General features: G+C 37.8%; 1 protein-coding gene and 1 pseudogene across 1 annotated transcript in view; one reads left to right on the top strand and one right to left on the bottom strand.

Moving 5' to 3' along the window:
• The window catches only part of COG5 (component of oligomeric golgi complex 5), a 305,015-nt gene that overhangs the window by 22,409 nt on the left and 263,862 nt on the right, over positions 1 to 18,744 (top strand). Inside the window, exon 6 of the mRNA XM_027071580.2 lies at positions 15,189 to 15,309. Within this exon, the coding sequence (XP_026927381.2) occupies positions 15,189 to 15,309 (121 nt within the window). The remainder of the gene's footprint in view (positions 1 to 15,188; positions 15,310 to 18,744) is intronic.
• On the bottom strand, positions 10,040 to 10,656 carry LOC106980662 (40S ribosomal protein S20-like; annotated as a pseudogene).

Below are 18,744 nucleotides of genomic sequence, written 5' to 3'. Positions count from 1 at the left end.
TTTATTTATTTTGTTTTGGTATTTAATATACCTGAAATTATTTCTAAGTTTACGTTTTTCTGAAATGTCTAATCTGTTGTTACTTCCATCCTGTGTTTTCTATTTTACATAATGTATTTTTTAATCTCTAATGTTTTTGTCTTTTTATATCTTTCCTTTCTATAATGAAGTTTGTTTTCTTTTGAACATACAGAGTATATTAAAATATTTTTTTTTAATGTTTATTCATTCTGAGAGATAGTGGGGGAGAGAGAATCTTAAGCAGGCTTCTCACCCAGTGCAGAGCCTGACATGGGGCTTGATTTCAGGACCATGAAATCATGACCTGAGCTGAAATCAGGACTCAGCCACCAAGGTGCCCTGAACATATAGGTATATTTAGAATAGGTATTTTAGTATTTCAGTCTTCATTATTTCTTCATCAATCATTATTGATTGACCTTTCTTCTTGTTATGGGTTTTATTTTTTCACTTATTCACGTGCCTGGTAAGTGAGAACTGGTTTTAATTCTTTGTTAGAGCAGGTCCAGAGCAGCCTTTAGTCCGGGACTAGTTTATATGTTAGCCCTAATTATTCACTGCTAGGTCTTAATGCTGTGGGCTCTGTGAAGTGTTTCAGTAATTCTTTCCCTGAGTTTCCTCCTACATATGTACATGTTGGTCCTTGAGTCCGTCCTTCTGCAGATATCCACAACATCTCCTTCCTGTCCAGTTTCTGTCCATAAACTCTAGCCTTTTTGGTTCTCCTGAAGTCACATCTCTGTTTTCTCATTGTAGAGAGACCATCATGTTCTGTTTCTCTTTCCTTTCCCTTTGCTGGGGCCTGAAAATTGTCTCCCAGCAGTAAACTAGGGTAGTTAAGTTCATTTTCTTCTTTTCTTCTTTTTCTAAACCATTTTCTTTTTTCTTTTTTTGAGAGAGAGGGTAAGCAGGGAAAGGGCGGTGGGGTGGGGTGGGGAGGAGGACAGAGGCTCCAAAGCGGGCTCTGTACTGACAGGCTGACAGCAGCAATTCTGATGTGGGGCTCCAACTCATGAACCATGAGATCATGACCTGAAGTCAGACACTCAACTGACTGAACCACCAAGGTGCCCCTAAAAGATTTTATTTTTATGTAATTTCTGTATCCAACATGGGGTTCAAACCCACAACCTCTGGATCAAGAGTCACATGCTGCACCGACTGAGCCAGCCAAGTGTCCCAAGTTCATTCATTTTGTTAATCCTGGGGATGATAGTTCTGTGCTGTCTGTTCAGCATCTGAAAATGATTTCATGCATTTTGTTCAGCTTTCTAGTTGTTCACCATGGGAGTGTAAATCCAGCCTGTCATCCCATCATGTTAGAAGTTACTTTCAGGTTTAAAAACTGAGTTGTAGGTCATATGCTATAAAATTTACCATTTTAAACTGTATTTTTAAGTGTAAAATGAGTAGTTTTTACTGTAGTCACAGGGTTGTGCAACCAGCACATCTAACGTCAAAAGATTTTCATTACCCCAAAGAAAAACTTGATGCCCATTAGTAGTCACTCCCTCTTACTTATTCCCCCACCAACTTTCTAATATGCCGTATGTCTCTATGGAGTTGCCTGTGGTGGACATTTCATACAAATGTATCATACATTGTGTGGCATTTTTTTTGTCTGGCTTCTTTCATTCAGCATAATGCTTTCAAGGTTCCTCTTGTAGTATGTTTCAATACTTCTTTCCTTTTTATGACCAAATAATACTACATTGTATGGATATACCACATTTTTGTTTATCCATTCAATTTGTTTTCCTGTTGCTTGATGAATATTTGGGTTATTTCCACTTTTTGATTATGATGAGTAACAGCTGTTATGAATATTTTTGTACAAGTTTTTGTGTGGAAATTTTTCAATTATCTTGGGTATTTACTTGAGAATATTTATGTTAAGGTCATATGCTAATTCTGTTTAACATTTTGATGTATGAAATTAATATGGTACAAACTCAAACTTATACAGTAATATATGTCAATTATATCTCAGTCTCTGGAAAAAGAAACTTTTTTTGAAGAATGCCAGACTGTTTTCCAAAGCAGCTGTACCATTTTCCATTCTTACCAGCAATGTATGAAAGTTTCAATTTCTTTATTTCTTGCCAATACTTCTTTTCTTTTTAATATAGCCATCTGATTGGGTATGGAGTGGTACCTTGTTGTTTTGATTTGAATTTCCCTACTGACTAAAGATATTGAGCATCTTTTATTGTGCCTATTGGCCATTTTTAAAATCATCTTATTCACTTTTATACAGTGTTATATTAGTTTCAGGTATACATTATAGTGATTGAACAACTCCATACATTAACTGGTGCTCATCACAACAAGTGCACTCCTTAATCCCCATGGCCTGTTTAACCCCACCTCCCACCTCCACCCCCTCTGGTAACCATCAGGTTGGTGGGAATGCAAACGGGTACAGCCACTGTTGAAAACAGTATGGAGAGTTCTTAAGAAATTAAAAATAGAATTAACCCTATAATTCAGCAATTGCACTACTGGGTATTTACCCAAAGAATACAAAAATGTTAATTCAGAGGGATACCTGCACTCCTGTGTTTTTAGTAACATTATTTGCAATAGCCAGGGTATGGCTGTCCGTATCCTGAAAATGTCCATCAATTGGTGAATATATAAAGGAGATATGGGGGTGCCTGGGTGGCTCAGTTGGTTAAGCATCCGACTTTGGCTCAGGTCATGATCTCATAATTTGTGAGTTGGAGCCCTGCGTCGGGCTCTGCGATGACAGCTCAGGGCCTGGAGCCTGCTTCACATTCTGTCTCTGTCTCCCTCTCTCTCTGCCCCTCTACCACTTGTAGGTTGTAGTTTTCTAAGATTAGCAAATGTTCTCAGATTAAAAGCAGATTTGCTTCTTTTCTCTCTGGATTCTCCTGTGCTTCACTTTAACTTGGTATTCCTATTTGTAGTCTCATTTTAAGATGCTTTTCAGACATTTTTACATGGCATATAACATTTTTAGTTGTTTTCAGTGGTAAGCTAACAACTTGGTCTGCCATACTGAAAATAGAAAACTCCCATGTTTCATCTTTTTTTTTTTTTAATTTATTTTGAGAGAGAGAAAGAGCAGGGAAGGGGTAGAGAGAGAGAGAGAGAGAACGCATGCGTGAATCCCAAGCAGGCTCTGCACTTTCAGCACAGAGCCCGATGTGAGGCTTGAACTCATGAACCATGGGATCATGACCTGAGCTGAAGTTGGATGTTTAACCCACTGAGCCCCCCAGGTGCTCCTCATCTTTTTTAATAAAGCAAACATCAGGGGCACCTGGGTGGCTCAGTCGGTGCGCCCCCCCTCGCGCCCCCCCTCGCGCCCCCCTCCTCGCATTCTTTAAAAATAAGTGAGTAAACTTTAAGAAACAAACAAACAAATATCAGATTATTTTATTCTCCTGATAAAATTATTCACTGGTTTCTTAACAAGAAATAGAATGAAGTGTCAATCCTTAATATGGCATGTAAGCCCCTTCATGCTTGCCTTCATCAATTTTGCCTTTTGCTAGAATTTTTCTCATTCATTCCTTTGCATATTTTCTTTCTTCTCTAACTCAGAATATTCTTGTCATTCACTACATTCTCACTGATGTGTCATTCTTTTGTGAGACCTCTCCTGCCTTTCTTCTGGCAAGGCAGAATATTTCTTTCTCATTTTTTTGTTCCTTTAGTATCCTATGCATACTTCCATTATAGTTTTTTTCTGCATACCTTTTACTTTCCTCATACTCTTCTGTAAGACTGAGCTCCTTAAGGGTTGTGATATATGTGTTAATATTTGAATCTCTAGCCCTAGCATAGTGTTATTTATATACCAGACATTTAAATATTTAAGAAATGAGTAAAATGATTTTTTCCTTAGTCTGTGCTCCAGCTGTAATATTTTTTCTAAGTACATAGCATATGTTACTGAACAAAACATGTATGGTACTAAAAAAATTCTTTTTAATGTACTGCTACATCTGTCCTGTAACAACTTGAAAAATAGAGCATGTGAGAAGAGTGTGGATGTGTTAGTCTTTTTCATATAGAGAAGAGATACTTTAAGGTTATTTCAGTGATAGCTACTTAGAGCATGTGGGGCAGTGAGGATGCATGGGAACCTGTCCTAACAGCCAAAGAGGAATCCTGGCATGGTGGGGCCTGCGTGCACAGTGAGATATGGCTTTGCCTATAATAGCATGCTAACATTTACACATTTCTGTGACTCAGGCTCTGTGCGTTTGCAGCTCTCTGCTACTTTTTTCTTGCTGCCACTGTGGGTTAACTCTCATCCTCCTTTTCACTGGCTCATTGTTTCTTCTCACTCTAGCTGCTTTTGTCTCAGGGTTTCTGCTTATTGCCACTTTCCTAAAGTGAACGGTGACTGCCAATAATAATTTTGGGCAGTTCTCGTTCACAACAATGACACTAGTGACAGACCTGATGTGGTTTCTATTGACCTAACACTGTTTCCCTGAATTTAATCAGTTACGGCTAAAGTCACAAGGTCATGTGACCTGAAATTTGGTGAACGTTGTGTAAGGACCTGCCCAAACTATTTTCCTGAAGGATAGGGGTACTACCAGTACCCCGAACACTCTTAAGAGTTCTCTCCTGTGAGTTCATGTTTTACTTGAATGTTAAAATATACGTTAGAACAATACTTCCTCATAGTTAAGTTGGAATTTTTTTTTTTAATTTTTTTTTAACGTTTTATTTTATTTTTGGGACAGAGAGAGACAGAGCATGAACGGGGGAGGGGCAGAGAGAGAGGGAGACACAGAATCGGAAGCAGGCTCCAGGCTCCTAGCCATCAGCCCAGAGCCCGACGCGGGGCTCGAACTCACGGACCGAGAGATCGTGACCTGAGCTGAAGTCGGATGCTTAACCGACTGAGCCACCCAGGCGCCCCTTAAGTTGGAATTTAAATATCACTTTTTAGGATAACTTTCTCATTTTGGACTCAAAATCATGGCATGTTTAGGGAAATTTTTTTTCTTATGAAGGAAAAGACTAACATGTAAGGATGGTAGATTTATGTGTAATTGTAGGCAATGAATTAAAATTTAATTTTTCTATTAAAATCCTTGCTTTTGACTCCAGATCTTAAACCTGTCAGAATCATGCATTTCTTTTTTTCCCCTGTGGTTAATACACTCTTTGGGCAGTAAGTTTTAAGAACCTATTTATGTTTGCCTCTTAGCTAGCTATAAGTGATAAAGAAAATTTCATGTTTATGCAGGATTTTATAATTAATGAAAACTTTGAAGTATTCTGAATCATTTGACTGTTACAATAATTGTGTTTAGAAGTTACATATCTCAGGGTGCATGGGTGGCTCAGTTGGTTAAATGCCCAACCTCTACTCAGGTCATAATCTCATGGTCGGTGAGTTAGGGGCCTGCATCGGGCTCTGTGCTGATAGTTCAGAGCCTGGAGCCTGCTTCAGATTCTGTGTCTCCCTTTCTCTCTGTCTGTCCCTTGCTCTCTCTCTGTCTCTCTCTGTCTCTCTCTCAAAGATAAATAAACATTAAAAAATTAAAAAAAAAAGTTGTATATCTCATCATTTTATGGACAAATAAACCGAGGTTCTGAAAGTTACTTGCTGGAGCCAGTGTGCAGCAGTGTTAAGACTGTGAAAGAAGATTTCTTTCTCTAAATTTAGTATTCTTTGCTTTTGATTCTGTAGAATATATAAAAAAGCTAGATAATCTAGTTCCTGTGTTCCAGAAGCTAGCTGGAGGTAAAAATCAAGAACAAACTTGGCTTTGTAAGTACAGATGAAGTGTAGTGGACTAGGAGTTAGGAGGCCTGACTGCTAGTCTTCATCACCCAGCCACATGATAGTAAGTGAACTTTAGTGTCTTTTGACCCCCGTTTTATTGAGATATAATTGACATATAACACTGTGTAAGTTTAAAGTGTATAACGTGATGATTTGATAACATGCATATGTTGTGAGATGATTACCACAATAAGCTTGGCTAACCCATCCTTTACCTCAGGTGATTACCATTTTTGTTGTGGTGGTAATGGTGGTGCATTTTTTTTATGATAAAAGTTTAGAGTGGATCTGTACATTCTCTTCCAGCTCTAAAATACAGAACTCTTTCATAATGCTTTTATTTTTTATTTTATTTCTTTTAATCTAGATTTTTTTTTAATGTTTATATTTTGAGAGAGAGACAGAGTGTGAGCAGGGGAAGGGCAGAGAGAGAGAGAGGGAGACACAGAATCTGAAGCAGGCTCTAGGCTCTGAGCTGTCAGCACGGAGCCGGATGCAGGCCTCAAACCCACAAACCGTGAGATCATGACCTGAGCCAAAGTTGGATGCTTAACCGACTGAGCTGCCCAGGCACCCTGAATGTTTTTATTTTTTATGGTTACAGAAGCATGAGAGGTCAGGATTTTTGTGTTTGAGATAAACACTTTAGGGGTGCCTGGGTGGCTCATTCGGTTAAGTGCTGACTTGGGCTCAAGTCATGATCTGAACAGTTCGTGAGTTCGAGCCCTGCGTCGGCTCTGTGCAGACAGCTCAGAGCCTGGAGCCTGCTTCTGATCCTGTGTCTCCTCTCTCTCTCTGCCCCTCCTCCACTCGCCCTCTGTCTCTCTCAAAAATAAACATAAAAAATTTAAAAAAATAAGATAAACACTTTATTTTTATTATTAAATATTAGCCCTAATTTTCTGCACCCTTACTGTAAAAAATACGATACAAGAGGGACAACTAAGTTGAATACCTTTGGCCAAAATATTACAAAGGAAGAAAGGAAGGGAAAGTAAAGAAAAATACGCTATGTACATTTTGGTATCTTTATGTCCAGTATTTAATTTTTCTGGGATTAACTCATATGCAGGCTTACCTTAGGAAGGAAATTCATCTTAGAAATTTGTTGTCTTTAGAACTATTTTGAAGTCTGGGGCGCCTGGGTGGCTCAGTTGAGCATATGACTCTTAAATTTGGCTCTGGTCATGATCCCAGGGTCATAGGATTGGGCCCAGGTTAGGCTCTGCACTGGACATGGAGCCTGCTTGGGATTCTCCCTCCCTCCCTCCCTCTCTCTCTCTCTCTCTCTCTCTGTCTCCCCCTCCCATCTTTCTCCCCCCTTCCCCTACCTTGTGCACTCTCTCTCTAAAATAAAAAATAAATAAATAAAAACTATTTTGAAATGTAAGCCCTCTTTGGAAGCTTATTATGTTTTAACCATTTTCTGTTCACTTTGGTCATTTCTGTTTTGAACATTGGGGAAACTTTAATGTTCCTGTTTAATCTTTTTATTCCTTGAGCTCCTAATTCATTTAAATGCATGTGGTATAAGAAAGCAACAAAGAAAGAGCTACAAAGTTGTTTCTGCCTTGAACATAAAATCACTATGATTGTTCTGTCAATTAGGAGAAAGTACTTTTACTTACATTTAATTCCCTTTGCTTTTTATCCCCATTTCACTCTTTACAGAAGCCTTTTCTTTCTCCAAACAGAGCCTTCTGACTTCATCTGTATACATGAATACATGAGTTGAATTTAATTATCACCCCAAGAATCATCCATCTTAGCTCATTTTAGTAACATTGTTAGCTTATGAACTGCTTCAGAGTTTTTCAGAAAGAAATTTTGAAGAGCTTATTATCTCTTACATAGAGTATTTAAATTTTAAAAATTTTAAAATTATATAAGAAAATGAGTTTTTTTAACTTTCAGTATGACAGCTTTGTTGAGATATAATTCACATACCTATTATATAACATTTTTATCTTTTCAATTTATTTTTTTAACTTTTTATCGTTTTACTTTTTAATTTTTTAAGTCATACACATATATTAGCTTTTCACTGGAAAGTTTTTAATTAAAATTTTTAACTTTGAAATTATATAAGTAAGAAAGCTTAAGAAAATGTTCAAACTAAGAAGGAAGAAATCATCTGACAAACATTTTCTCTGTGTGCTTATGTTTTATCGGTACATGGTTTTCATATACTTCAGTAGGGTCCTGTTAAAAATTTGATCTACTTGTATAGATGATGACTTGTTTAACTGGCTGTGTAATTATCTGCCAAAAAAGTGAATATGCCAGGAAGGAAGGAAGAGGGAAGATAACAGCAACATAAAATGCCAGTGTCCCCAAATACTGTAAAAACAGCAGCTACTAGAGCAAAACTAAAAAACGTGTGCTGTGGGAGTGTTTTTGTGTTAGTTCTAGATCTAGCCTCCAGGGGGCGCAGCAGCTTCTGTTTCTGCTTGGGGAAAGCCAGTAAGACATCCCACTACAGGAGACCACTGTGCTGAGAGGCAGCTGGAGGCAAACATGCAGAGACGATAGGTACAGAAGCCTAAGACGTCAGACATTTGAGTGAAGCCTTCTAGTACTCTCCAAACCAGCCTCATTGCTAGCTGGGTGCAGCGACTGAGTAATCCCAGCTGATCCCACATGCAGCATTTGAACCCTGCCTAAATTCCTGACCCACAGAATTGTGAGACATAAGAAATCATTTTAAACCACTAAGTTTTGAACTGGTTTTTGGTGCAGTGATAGGTAATTGGTAGACCTGCCAAACTGATTTTCAAGTGTAGAGATAGCCATCCACATACGAATGCAGGGAAGATTGTTCCTCTCCTTCCTTAGGAATCTGATAGTGTGTTTGAGACAATCAGAATGACTAGAGAAATACCAACGTAAGACAGGTGATGAGCATAGGAGCTAATATTAAATGAAGGCTATTAATGGGAGTATAGTATGTCATGGCTGTATGTTTTGATAAATAAAAATTGTAAGAAAAAATGTAGGGAGCACATGTGCAAAACAGGTTTTAAGAACTGTCTTTAGCTGTCATATTTGTGTCGTTGGTTGTGTATTGAGATAATGTTTTCTGTATGTTGTGCAGCAAAGCAAATGGATAATGTTAAATTATTCTAATTCTGTTATGTCTTACATCTTTGAGAGCTAGAAGTATCCGTGTGGAAGAAATAATGTACAGATGTAAGAAGATTAAGCAAATGCCCTGTGCTCCTGATTTAAAAAAAAAATTTTTTTTTACTGTTTATTTTTTTGAGAGAGCACGAGCAGGGGAGGGGCAGAGAGAGAGGGAGACACAGAATCTGAAGCAGGCTCCAGGTTCTGAGCTGTCAGCACAGAGCCTGATGCAGTGCTCAAACACACAAACTGAGATCATGACCTGAGTGAGCCGAAGTCAGACGTTTAACTGACTGAACCACCCAGGTGCCCCATTAATTGGAATTATCGGTGTAAATTCATGAGGGATTTTAATTTTATTTTTATATATACATTACATATGTACATATTTTTGTACATAGATACGTATAATATTGATCTGAGAATGTTTTATGTATATTATGGAATAAAGCAATGAATATGTGATGTTTGGATTGTGACATTTCCTATCTATGTCTGCTGAAAAGTCACAGAAATGAGCAAGTTTAGTTTCCAGAATGTGTTCTTGAAAAGCTGTTGACCTCTAAAGGAAACCAGGGCTTCCTTGATAAATCTTTGATTCCAGGTGGGGTTGAAATACATAAAATGATGCTGGAATATTTTTGTACTGTATATCAAAGAAGCTATCAACCAGGGCTCCTGGGTGGCTCAGTCGGTAAGCGTCCGACTTCAGCTCAGGTCATGATCTTATGGTTCGTGAGTTCGAGCCCCACATCAGGCTCTGTGCTGACAGCTCAGAGCCTGGAGCCTGCTTCAGATTCTGTCTCCCTGTCTCTCTGCTCCTCCCCCACTCACACTCTGTCTCCCTCTCAAAAATAAATAAAGATTAAAAAAAATTTTTTAAAAAGCTATCAACCACTGCTAACATGAATCATAACGAAAGGATTTTGCAAAGCCTCTGGGGTGACCAACTATACTAGTTTTAGCACAGAAAATCCAGGGTTCTGGGAAACTTCTGTCTCAGGCAAATTGGTACAATTGGTCAGCCTGAGAGGCTCGCAGTGGCCACAGAGGGACAAAGCGAGCCTCTGCAAGGATAAAAGCTACAGTGGATTGGTATCCTTTATTATGGTTAAATCTCTGTGTTCATATTGATAGCTGAAACAAACAAACAAACACCTCACTAATTGTTCATCTTTGGTGGGTATAAGGAAAGTAATCTTTTTTTTTTAAACAATTGATAATCAATTTATTAAAAAGTTGATTTAAGCATCTGCAATAGTGACTTCAGCCTCAACTCCTGGCTCAATACTGATGGAAGTAATCTGTTTAACAATCTCAGAAGGACTGTGGAAATCAATGACTTGCCTCATTATTTCAATGATCGTCATCTGAAAATGATCCCAAATCTTAGAATCTTTACCACAGGGAGTTTTTCTTGCAGTGATTTTGAGTCTTGGTAGGTATCCAAACTATCCTTTCACTTTGAGATTCTTTTCCTTTGTGCCTCTGACGAAGTCAGCACATAACTTCTCCAAAGATTGCACATTGTGCCTGGTTAGCAGGCTCCAGGCTCCAAGCTGTCAGCACGGAGCCTGATGAGGGGCTCGAACTCAGAAACTGCAAGATCATGACCTGAGCTGAAGTCTGACTCTCAACTGACTGAGCCACTCAGGTACCCCTAGTGTAATTCTAATTGGGCAAATTGCCACCTCTGGTTCCCCGGGCGTCTTCCTGGTGTCTTTAAAAGTCATGGCTGTGGCATGGCTTCCTGACCTACTTGTTCCTTGGCGAGAATGAACAGCAGTGAGGCAGGAGCAGGAGTGGGGCCTCCAGAGCTCCCCTGGAGTTGTGACCCTGTCCTCCTCAAAGAGCAGGGAAGCAGTCTAATTTTGAAAACTGATAAAGCACGAGAAAGAATCAAGTATTTATGTTTATTTTTTTGTATGAACAGTACCACCAGGTAAACAAATAGTAGGTGGGATAAAGTTAGAAATTTTATATGCTAATAAATAAAGGCAAAATGATGGATTTGGAATAATCTCTATGTTTTAATGGATTTTCACATTGAATATCACTGCTAACAACACAGAGAAAAATCATACACGTGTTGCACATGCACCACTACATAAGGGATGAGTTTGTCTAAGATATTACAGTTGAGTTTGATGAAGCTGCCTACATCCAACTACTGATGTACGGGAAATATGGAAGACAGAAGAACGTGTTAAACTGCACTGTGGGAATGCTCTCAACAAAACCCAGTCTGTGGGAAAATGTATAGGACAGATGATTGAATATATTTAGCAGATTGCAAAGAAAAAAATAAGATGGTGAGGGAACCTATGTAGATTTTAAAAAAGGGCAAGTTTAAACTATAGCATATAAGCTAGTGTATAGATAAATATACTTCAGTAATAAAAGCACAAAGAAAAGCAAGGAAGTGATTATCCCAAAAGCCAGACTAGTGATTTCTCTTGGCTGAGATGGGAGAGTAGAGGGCAATGGATCGAAGGCATGATTGGGATAGGGTACCTAGAGGGCTTCTGTAGTCATTTCCATGGTCCTGTCTTCTGATCTGCATGGTGGTTCCAGGTTCATTTAGCTGTAATTTCTGTGTATGGTTTTCTGTGTTTGTAATATCTGTATTTATTTTAAGCACTATTTTATAGAGCAGTTGCAGATTCACAGCAAAAGCAAGAGGAACAGGGCTCCTGGGTGGCTCATTTGGTTAAGTGTCCGACTCTTGATTTCAGCTCAGGTTGTGATCTCACAGTTGGTGAGATCGAGCCCCGTGTCAGGCTCTGTGCTGACAGCCCGGAACCTGCCTGGTTTCCCTCTCTCACTGCCCCTCCTCTGCTTGGGTACGCTTTCTCACTCTCTCAAATACAGTTAAAAAAAAAAAAAGTAAGAGGAAGATAGAGGTATCTCCTATATTCCCTGCCCCTAAACATGCATGCCTCCCCCTTAATCACCATCCCCCACCAGAGTGGTACATTTGTTAAAATTGTTGAACCTATAATGACATATCATTATCTCCCAGAGTCCATAATTTACATCTGGGTTCACTCTTTGTGTACATTCAGTGGGTTTGAATAAATGTATAGTGACATATATCCATCATTATAGTGTTTATACAGAGCATTTTCAGTGCCCTAAAAATCTTGTGTACTCTGTGTAGTCAGTCTTCTAAACTTTGGCAGCCACTGATCTTTTTCTTTTCTCCATAGTTTTGTCTTTTACAGAATTTTAGGTAGTTGAAATGATACTAATACTTATAGCCTTTTTAGATTAGCTTCTTTCACATAACTGATATGACATTACTCTCTGTCTTTTCATGGCTGGATATCTTAGTTCGTTTTAGTGCTGATAATATGTTGGTATTGTATTGGATTATAAAAGTCCCACATAAAAAATAAGGAAGGGAAATTGTCTGGAGTGGAGGCAACTATATTAGGAAATGCTGACAGTTGATGCCTTATAGATTATCTAAGACTTCTTGACTGAGGATTTTATTAAATGCTGTTGTGAGAAGATTCAACATAATCTGTTAGTAGAGAGCCATTGAAGTTTATTAAAAAGGGGACTGGAGTGCTGAAAACTGTTTCTAAGAAGCTAAATCTAGCAGGATGGATTTCAGTTAAGAGACTGGAAAGCTAGTTGGTAGACCACATTGTGAAGGTGAAGGTGGTAAAGATTTGGATTAGGTGATGCTTATAGGACCAGAGGTAATGTAACTTTTGGGTTATGCAACAGAAGAATGGTCAATAAGAGTTGGTGACAGATTAAGTATGGTTAAAAATAAAAGCATTAGAAATAAGCTCGAAGATTTCATGTGTGAGGGCATATCCTTTATGGGATAGGTACTGGGGGATTCTAGGTGATTAGACTAAAGTAAGATCTGGTATTTCTCCTCATGAAGTATTTGGAATCCCAGAGGAATGATTATTAGGGATACTGCATTCCAGATGGTTCATTTAAAAATGCTCTTCTGGGGCGCCTGGGTGGCGCAGTCGGTTAAGCGTCCAACTTCAGCCAGGTCACGATCTCGCGGTCTGTGAGTTCGAGCCCCGCATCAGGCTCTGGGCTGATGGCTCGGAGCCTGGAGCCTGTTTCCGATTCTGTGTCTCCCTCTCTCTCTGCCCCTCCCCCGTTCATGCTCTGTCTCTCTCTGTCCCAAAAAAAATAAATAAAAAACGTTGAAAAAAAAAATTAAAAAAAAAATAAAAATGCTCTTCTGACAAGCAAGAAAAAACTGATAAGTGGTTGTTTTTGGTAAGTGCATATTTGGGACATAGAGATAAGAAGGTGACTTTTTAAATTTTCTTTTGCATCTTGAATTATGTGCTTATGTTACTTATTCAGAATATAAATAAAATTTAATTAAAAGATAAAGATGCGCAAATCTTCCAGTTTCTAGGGACACATTTTATTTTTTTAATGTTTATCTTTGAGAGAGAAGGTGTGCCTGTATGCATGCACAGAAGTGAGTGCGGGAGGGGCTGAGAGAGATGTGGGCACAGAGGATCCCAAGCAGGCTCTGTGCTGTCAGCACAGAGCCCAACACAGGGCTCGAACTAAGGAAAGGTGAGATCATGACCTGATGTTGGAGGCTTACTGAGCTATCCAGGGGCCCCCAGGGACATTCTTATTTGGCATTCTTTTATCATTATAATTACTTTAGACTAAAGTTACAGAGAAAAGCATTCAGGTAAACAGGTTTAATAATTGGTTGCCTTTGACTTACATGTTTGTAAGCATTATGTTTTTGATTATATGTTTGTGTGTCTTTGTATGTTGTGTGGGTATGTGTGTGGTTCTGGGGTGTGTGTGTTTCATTCAGAAAACAGTGTTTATAGCTGGAGTCTCAGCTGTTTTCCTAGTGCTTTTAATTCTTATTGCCTCCAGTTAAGATTTTCTTCCTTAGATGGGAGATGTTCTTCTCAACCAGCTTGAGGGTCATAAAGATGGTGGTGATGCGGCAGCATCGACTGTCTCTCTTCATTATCGCTACTGATACTAAAGGTCACTACATATCTACTATTCCATCAGTCTTCCCTCTCCTGTCTCTCCCTCGGGCATTGCTCTGGAGCCAGCTTCTGTAATAGAGTGTCCTGAAATACTTGGGTCTTCATTTCATGTCATAGTCTTGGTTATGTAAAGACCCAGCATTAGGTCTGGTAATGAAAAAGAAATAGTAAGTGAATGTATATGTATATGATAGTTTTTTGTTTTGTTTTGTTTTAATAACTCTCTTTTATAATTTGTTATTAGTGATTTAAAAAAATTAGAAAATTCAAGTAGAGCATATTTATTCTTTAAGATCTGGTGAAATTGGGAAAAGTTATGTTTGTTCCCCTATGGACCTAGAAAAGAGAAACCAGGATGAAAACAATAAGAGGCAGTAGTAGGAAGCTAAGCAGTCCTAGCACAGTGGCTATCAACCTTGGTTGCACATTGGATATTAAAAAAAATACTGAGGGGTGCCTGGGTAGCTCAGTCTGTTAGGTGTCTGACTTTTGATTTAGGCTGGGGTCCTGATCTCATGGTTCTTGGAATGGAGCCCCACGTCCTCGCTGACAGCATGAGCCTGCTTGGATTCTCTCTCTCTGCCCCTTACCCACTCATGCTCACTCACTCTCTCAAAATAAATAAACTTTGAGAAAAATACAGGTGGTGCACCTGGGTGGCTCAGTTGGTTAAGCGTCTGACTTCAGCTCAGGTCATGATCTCACAGTTCGTGAGTTCGAGCCCCGCGTTGGGCTCTGTGCTGACAGCTTGGAGCCTGGAGCCTGCTTCAAATTCTGTGTCCCCCCGCCCCCCCCCCCCCCCCGGTTCTCCCCAGCTCATGGTCTGTCTCTCCTTCTCTCAAAAATAAACATTAAAAAAAAAATTAAAAAAAAATACAGGTGCTCAGTATGCACCTCTAGAGATTCTGATTTAATTGGCCAGGGCTATGGCCTTGGCTTTGGAATTTTTTGAATTTGAATTTAGTGTGAAGACTGAGAACCACTGGCCTGGAGACTAAAACTGCTCAAGGATCCAGAGAAGAGTTCCCGAGTTTTATAGCACCTCATTCCCCATTCTCTTCTTATGGGGTAAATTGGGAGTTTTATTTTAAAATGATGCTTTCTAAACCTTGTGAGTTTTTAGGTTTCTGATGGATAGGAAACAAAAGACATGAATGAATCTTTAGCATATGGAAAGAATGGAGAGATTCACATGATAATAGTAATAAAACTTAATGGATTGACTATACTTACTCAACATTGTGATATTTGTGCAGGTTGCCTGTGATTTGCTTCGGAGAATAGTTCGCATCCTGTATCTCACTAAGAGACTCCAAGGACAACTGCAAGGGGGAAGCAGAGAGATAACAAAAGCTGCTCAGAGTCTTAATGAACTTGGTAAGTTCTTTTTTGATTAAAAAGTTAGTAGAGTTTTTAAGATTTTTCAGTCACTTGATTTGTTGACTATTGTTATCACCCGTAACAAATATTATTGAACAAATTTATTTAATAATTATCCATATACAACTTTGTCACACTTTTCAAAATGAGTGAGTAAAATTAGTTGATTTCTTAGAAATGCAGCTTAGTTTTTTAATTCTTGTACGGTAAAATTGGCCTTTTTTTTCTTTTTTTTTTTTGGTATACAGGCATGTGAATTTTAATACATGTATAGATTCATGTAACCGCCAGCACAGTCATGATATAGAATAAATTCCATCACCCCCAAAATTCCCTCATGCTATCCCTTTACAATCACACCTGCCCCCTCTCCCTTTGGCAACCATTGATTAGTTTTCCATCAGTTTAGTTTTCTTTTTAGGAGAATGTTAAATAAATGGGATTATAAAGTATGTGACATTTTAGGGGTGCCTGGGTGGTTCAGTCGGTTGGGTGTCCTACTTCGGCTCATGCCATGATCTCATGGTCTGTGAGTTCAAGCCCTGCATCGAGCTCTATGCTGTCTAGTTGAGAGCCTGGAGCCTACTTCACATTCTGTGTCTCCCTCTGTCTTTGCCCCTCCCCCACTCACTTTCTGTCAAAAAATGAATAAATATTAAAAAAAAAATTAAAAACAGTAAAGTATGTGACATTTTGAGGCTAGTGTTTTGTACTTAGCATAATACCCCTGAGATTCATCCAAATTTTTGTATATACCATAGTTTGTAACTTGGTGTTTGTTGGAATATCACTGTGTGGTTGTACCACAGTTGGTTGATTGACAGATTGAAGGAAATTTATGTTGTTTCTAGTTTTTGGTAATGATGAATAAAGCTACTATAAACATTTGTGTACAGGTTTTCATGTGAACTTAATTTTCATTTCTGTAGAATAAATGCTGTTTTTTAGGTGACAGATCCTGTGTTGGCATTATGCCTAGAAAATTTATTGAATTCATTTCTTCATATGCTCATTCTTTTCTCAGGCATTTAGAACAGACTCTTGACATTCAAGGGTTTAACATTCATGGTTTGGACTGTTAACAAGCTGCAAGGTCCATGATGATATAGTTCATAATATTTTAGGCAAATTTTTGAATAGGTACTGAGTATATGTAGAACTCACACCTGCATTTTAATGAGGCTTTGTCATTTTCTTCTTTTCATTGGGCACCCAGTAATTTTTCTGAAGTGGATGTGTTTAATGATTTTGTACCTTTGTAGGTTCAGAGGTCTTTGATGATATCCAATTCAGATATCAAGAGTCTACTTACTGTTGGTGGTGTGCTTTGAAAATAATATCAGAAAGATAGGCATTACATGTTATTTTTGAAATCTTCTATCTTTGATATTTCAATTGCATAGTCATGTTGTAATGCTTATTCCATATTTTTTACAAAAGAAATATAACATTCTTCATACTTCAACATTTCAATTTTCAATGCCTGAATACATTGTTTAGGCACATCATTAGAAATATAGTTAACTTGTGATTTAATATGCTTGGAATACATTGTTTAAAAAGTTAATGTTTATTAAAATTAAATTTTTTTTTCAAGTTTTTAAATTCCAGTTAACATAGTGTTAAATTAGTTTCGGGTATATGGTACAGTGATTTAACATCCGTATATCACTTGGTGCTCATCATGACAAGTGCTCCTTAATCCCCATCACCTATTACCTCTTCCTGCCTCCCCCACTTCTCCTCTGATAACCATCAGTTTGTTCTCAATAGTTAAGAGTCTATTAAAAAGTTAATTTTTAAGCAATTAGTAACGCTTGGGTATTTTTTTTCCACAGTATGTGCTAAATGTAGGAATGTAAAAATTCTAGTATCAGCTTTTATTTTTGCTTTATCACATTTAATTTTTTTGTTCCAAAAATAATCTGTAGGATAATAGAATCATTAAAAACAGGCACAAATTAGTTCAAGGTTTATTATGTATATTTGTCATCACTGACACTGTTCCATTGTAAAAAATTGCTAGATTTTGATTATGATTATCATTTTTTCTAGAGACAGCAGATGCTATAATACAAATGGTGATGGATTCTTTTTAAAAAATAGACATAAGTATCAATCATAATGTTCTGAGTTGGTTTGATGTAGAGCATAAACCCATTATCCTTCCAATGAGGCATTGGCTTTACGCAAAGTTTTATAAATATTAAATGATGAGCATTTGTTGAGAAAGTATTGTTCGTGGTGGAATTCTCTCAAAATGGGTTGTGTTAATTTAAATTTTTTTTAAAGCTTTGCTGATTATGTACCATTCAGAATTTGCAAAGGCATCATCTTTTCATCATTCACCACTGTAGCTCAGTCTTGGCCAACCCTGGCATTGATAATAAGGAAAAGCCAAGAGGAAGATAAAGTTTCTACATTTGGAATTAGTATTTTAATGAAAGTAATAACTTGGCAATCAGTATTACAATTACGCATATATACTAAGTGATATTTTATGATTGGAACATCTCTGAAATTATTATTGTCTGTATCAGTATGGTTCTGATTCCCATTAGAAAGAATAAAATGATGAAGAGTAGCAGTGTTTACAGGCCATTGAAATTAACTTAAAACTAATCTCTTAAAAGGTCTTGGGGGTTGAATTGCAGAGACCAGATGAAATTCATTGTCATCTGGAAATTCTTTGTATTTTGAGGGACTAGAGGGAATGTGGAGTGACTGCTAATGGATACAGATTTCTCTTTGTGGTGATGAAAGTGTCCTGGAATTAAACAGTGGTTGTTGTACAACCTCATCAATATGCAGAAAAGCCTCTGAATTGTGGACTTTAAAAGGCTGGATTTTTATGGTTTGTGAATTACGTATCAATTTAAAAAGTATATTCTGGAACCTGGGGACAGTTATACTAGTACCTCTTCTTTTTCTAAATTGAAGTCTAAGTGACATACAATCAACTGCACGCATTGAAAATGTGCAATTTGGTAAGTTTTGACAGGAAACATCACCAGGATCAAGGTAATGAACATAACTATCACTGTCAAAAGTTTCCTCATGCCCCTTGGCAGTTGTTCCTCAGGCATTTATTGAACTTCTTTCTGTCACTATAGATTACTTGGCACTTCAGAGAATTTTATATAAATGAAATCATAGCTTGTGTTTTTGTGGCTTCTTTTAGTGAGCTTAACTTTGAGATTTATGTATGTTGTTGTATATATCAGTAGCTCATTCCTTTTTATTTCTGAGTAGAATTACATCGTATAGCTATCCCACAGTTGGTTTATCCATTCACCTGGTGATGGGAAATTTGGGTTGTTTCTAGTTTTTGGCTATTAGAAATCATGCTGCCATAAACATTCATATATAGAAATATTTGTATGGACATATGCTTTCAGTTCTCTTTGATAAATACGTAGGAGCGGAATGGCT

This window comes from Acinonyx jubatus, chromosome A2 (genome assembly GCF_027475565.1).
Source record: "Acinonyx jubatus isolate Ajub_Pintada_27869175 chromosome A2, VMU_Ajub_asm_v1.0, whole genome shotgun sequence".
NCBI lineage: Eukaryota > Metazoa > Chordata > Mammalia > Carnivora > Felidae > Acinonyx > Acinonyx jubatus.
Note: the sequence above shows the minus strand (reverse complement) of the source record. Positions and strands in the feature narration are given on the sequence as shown.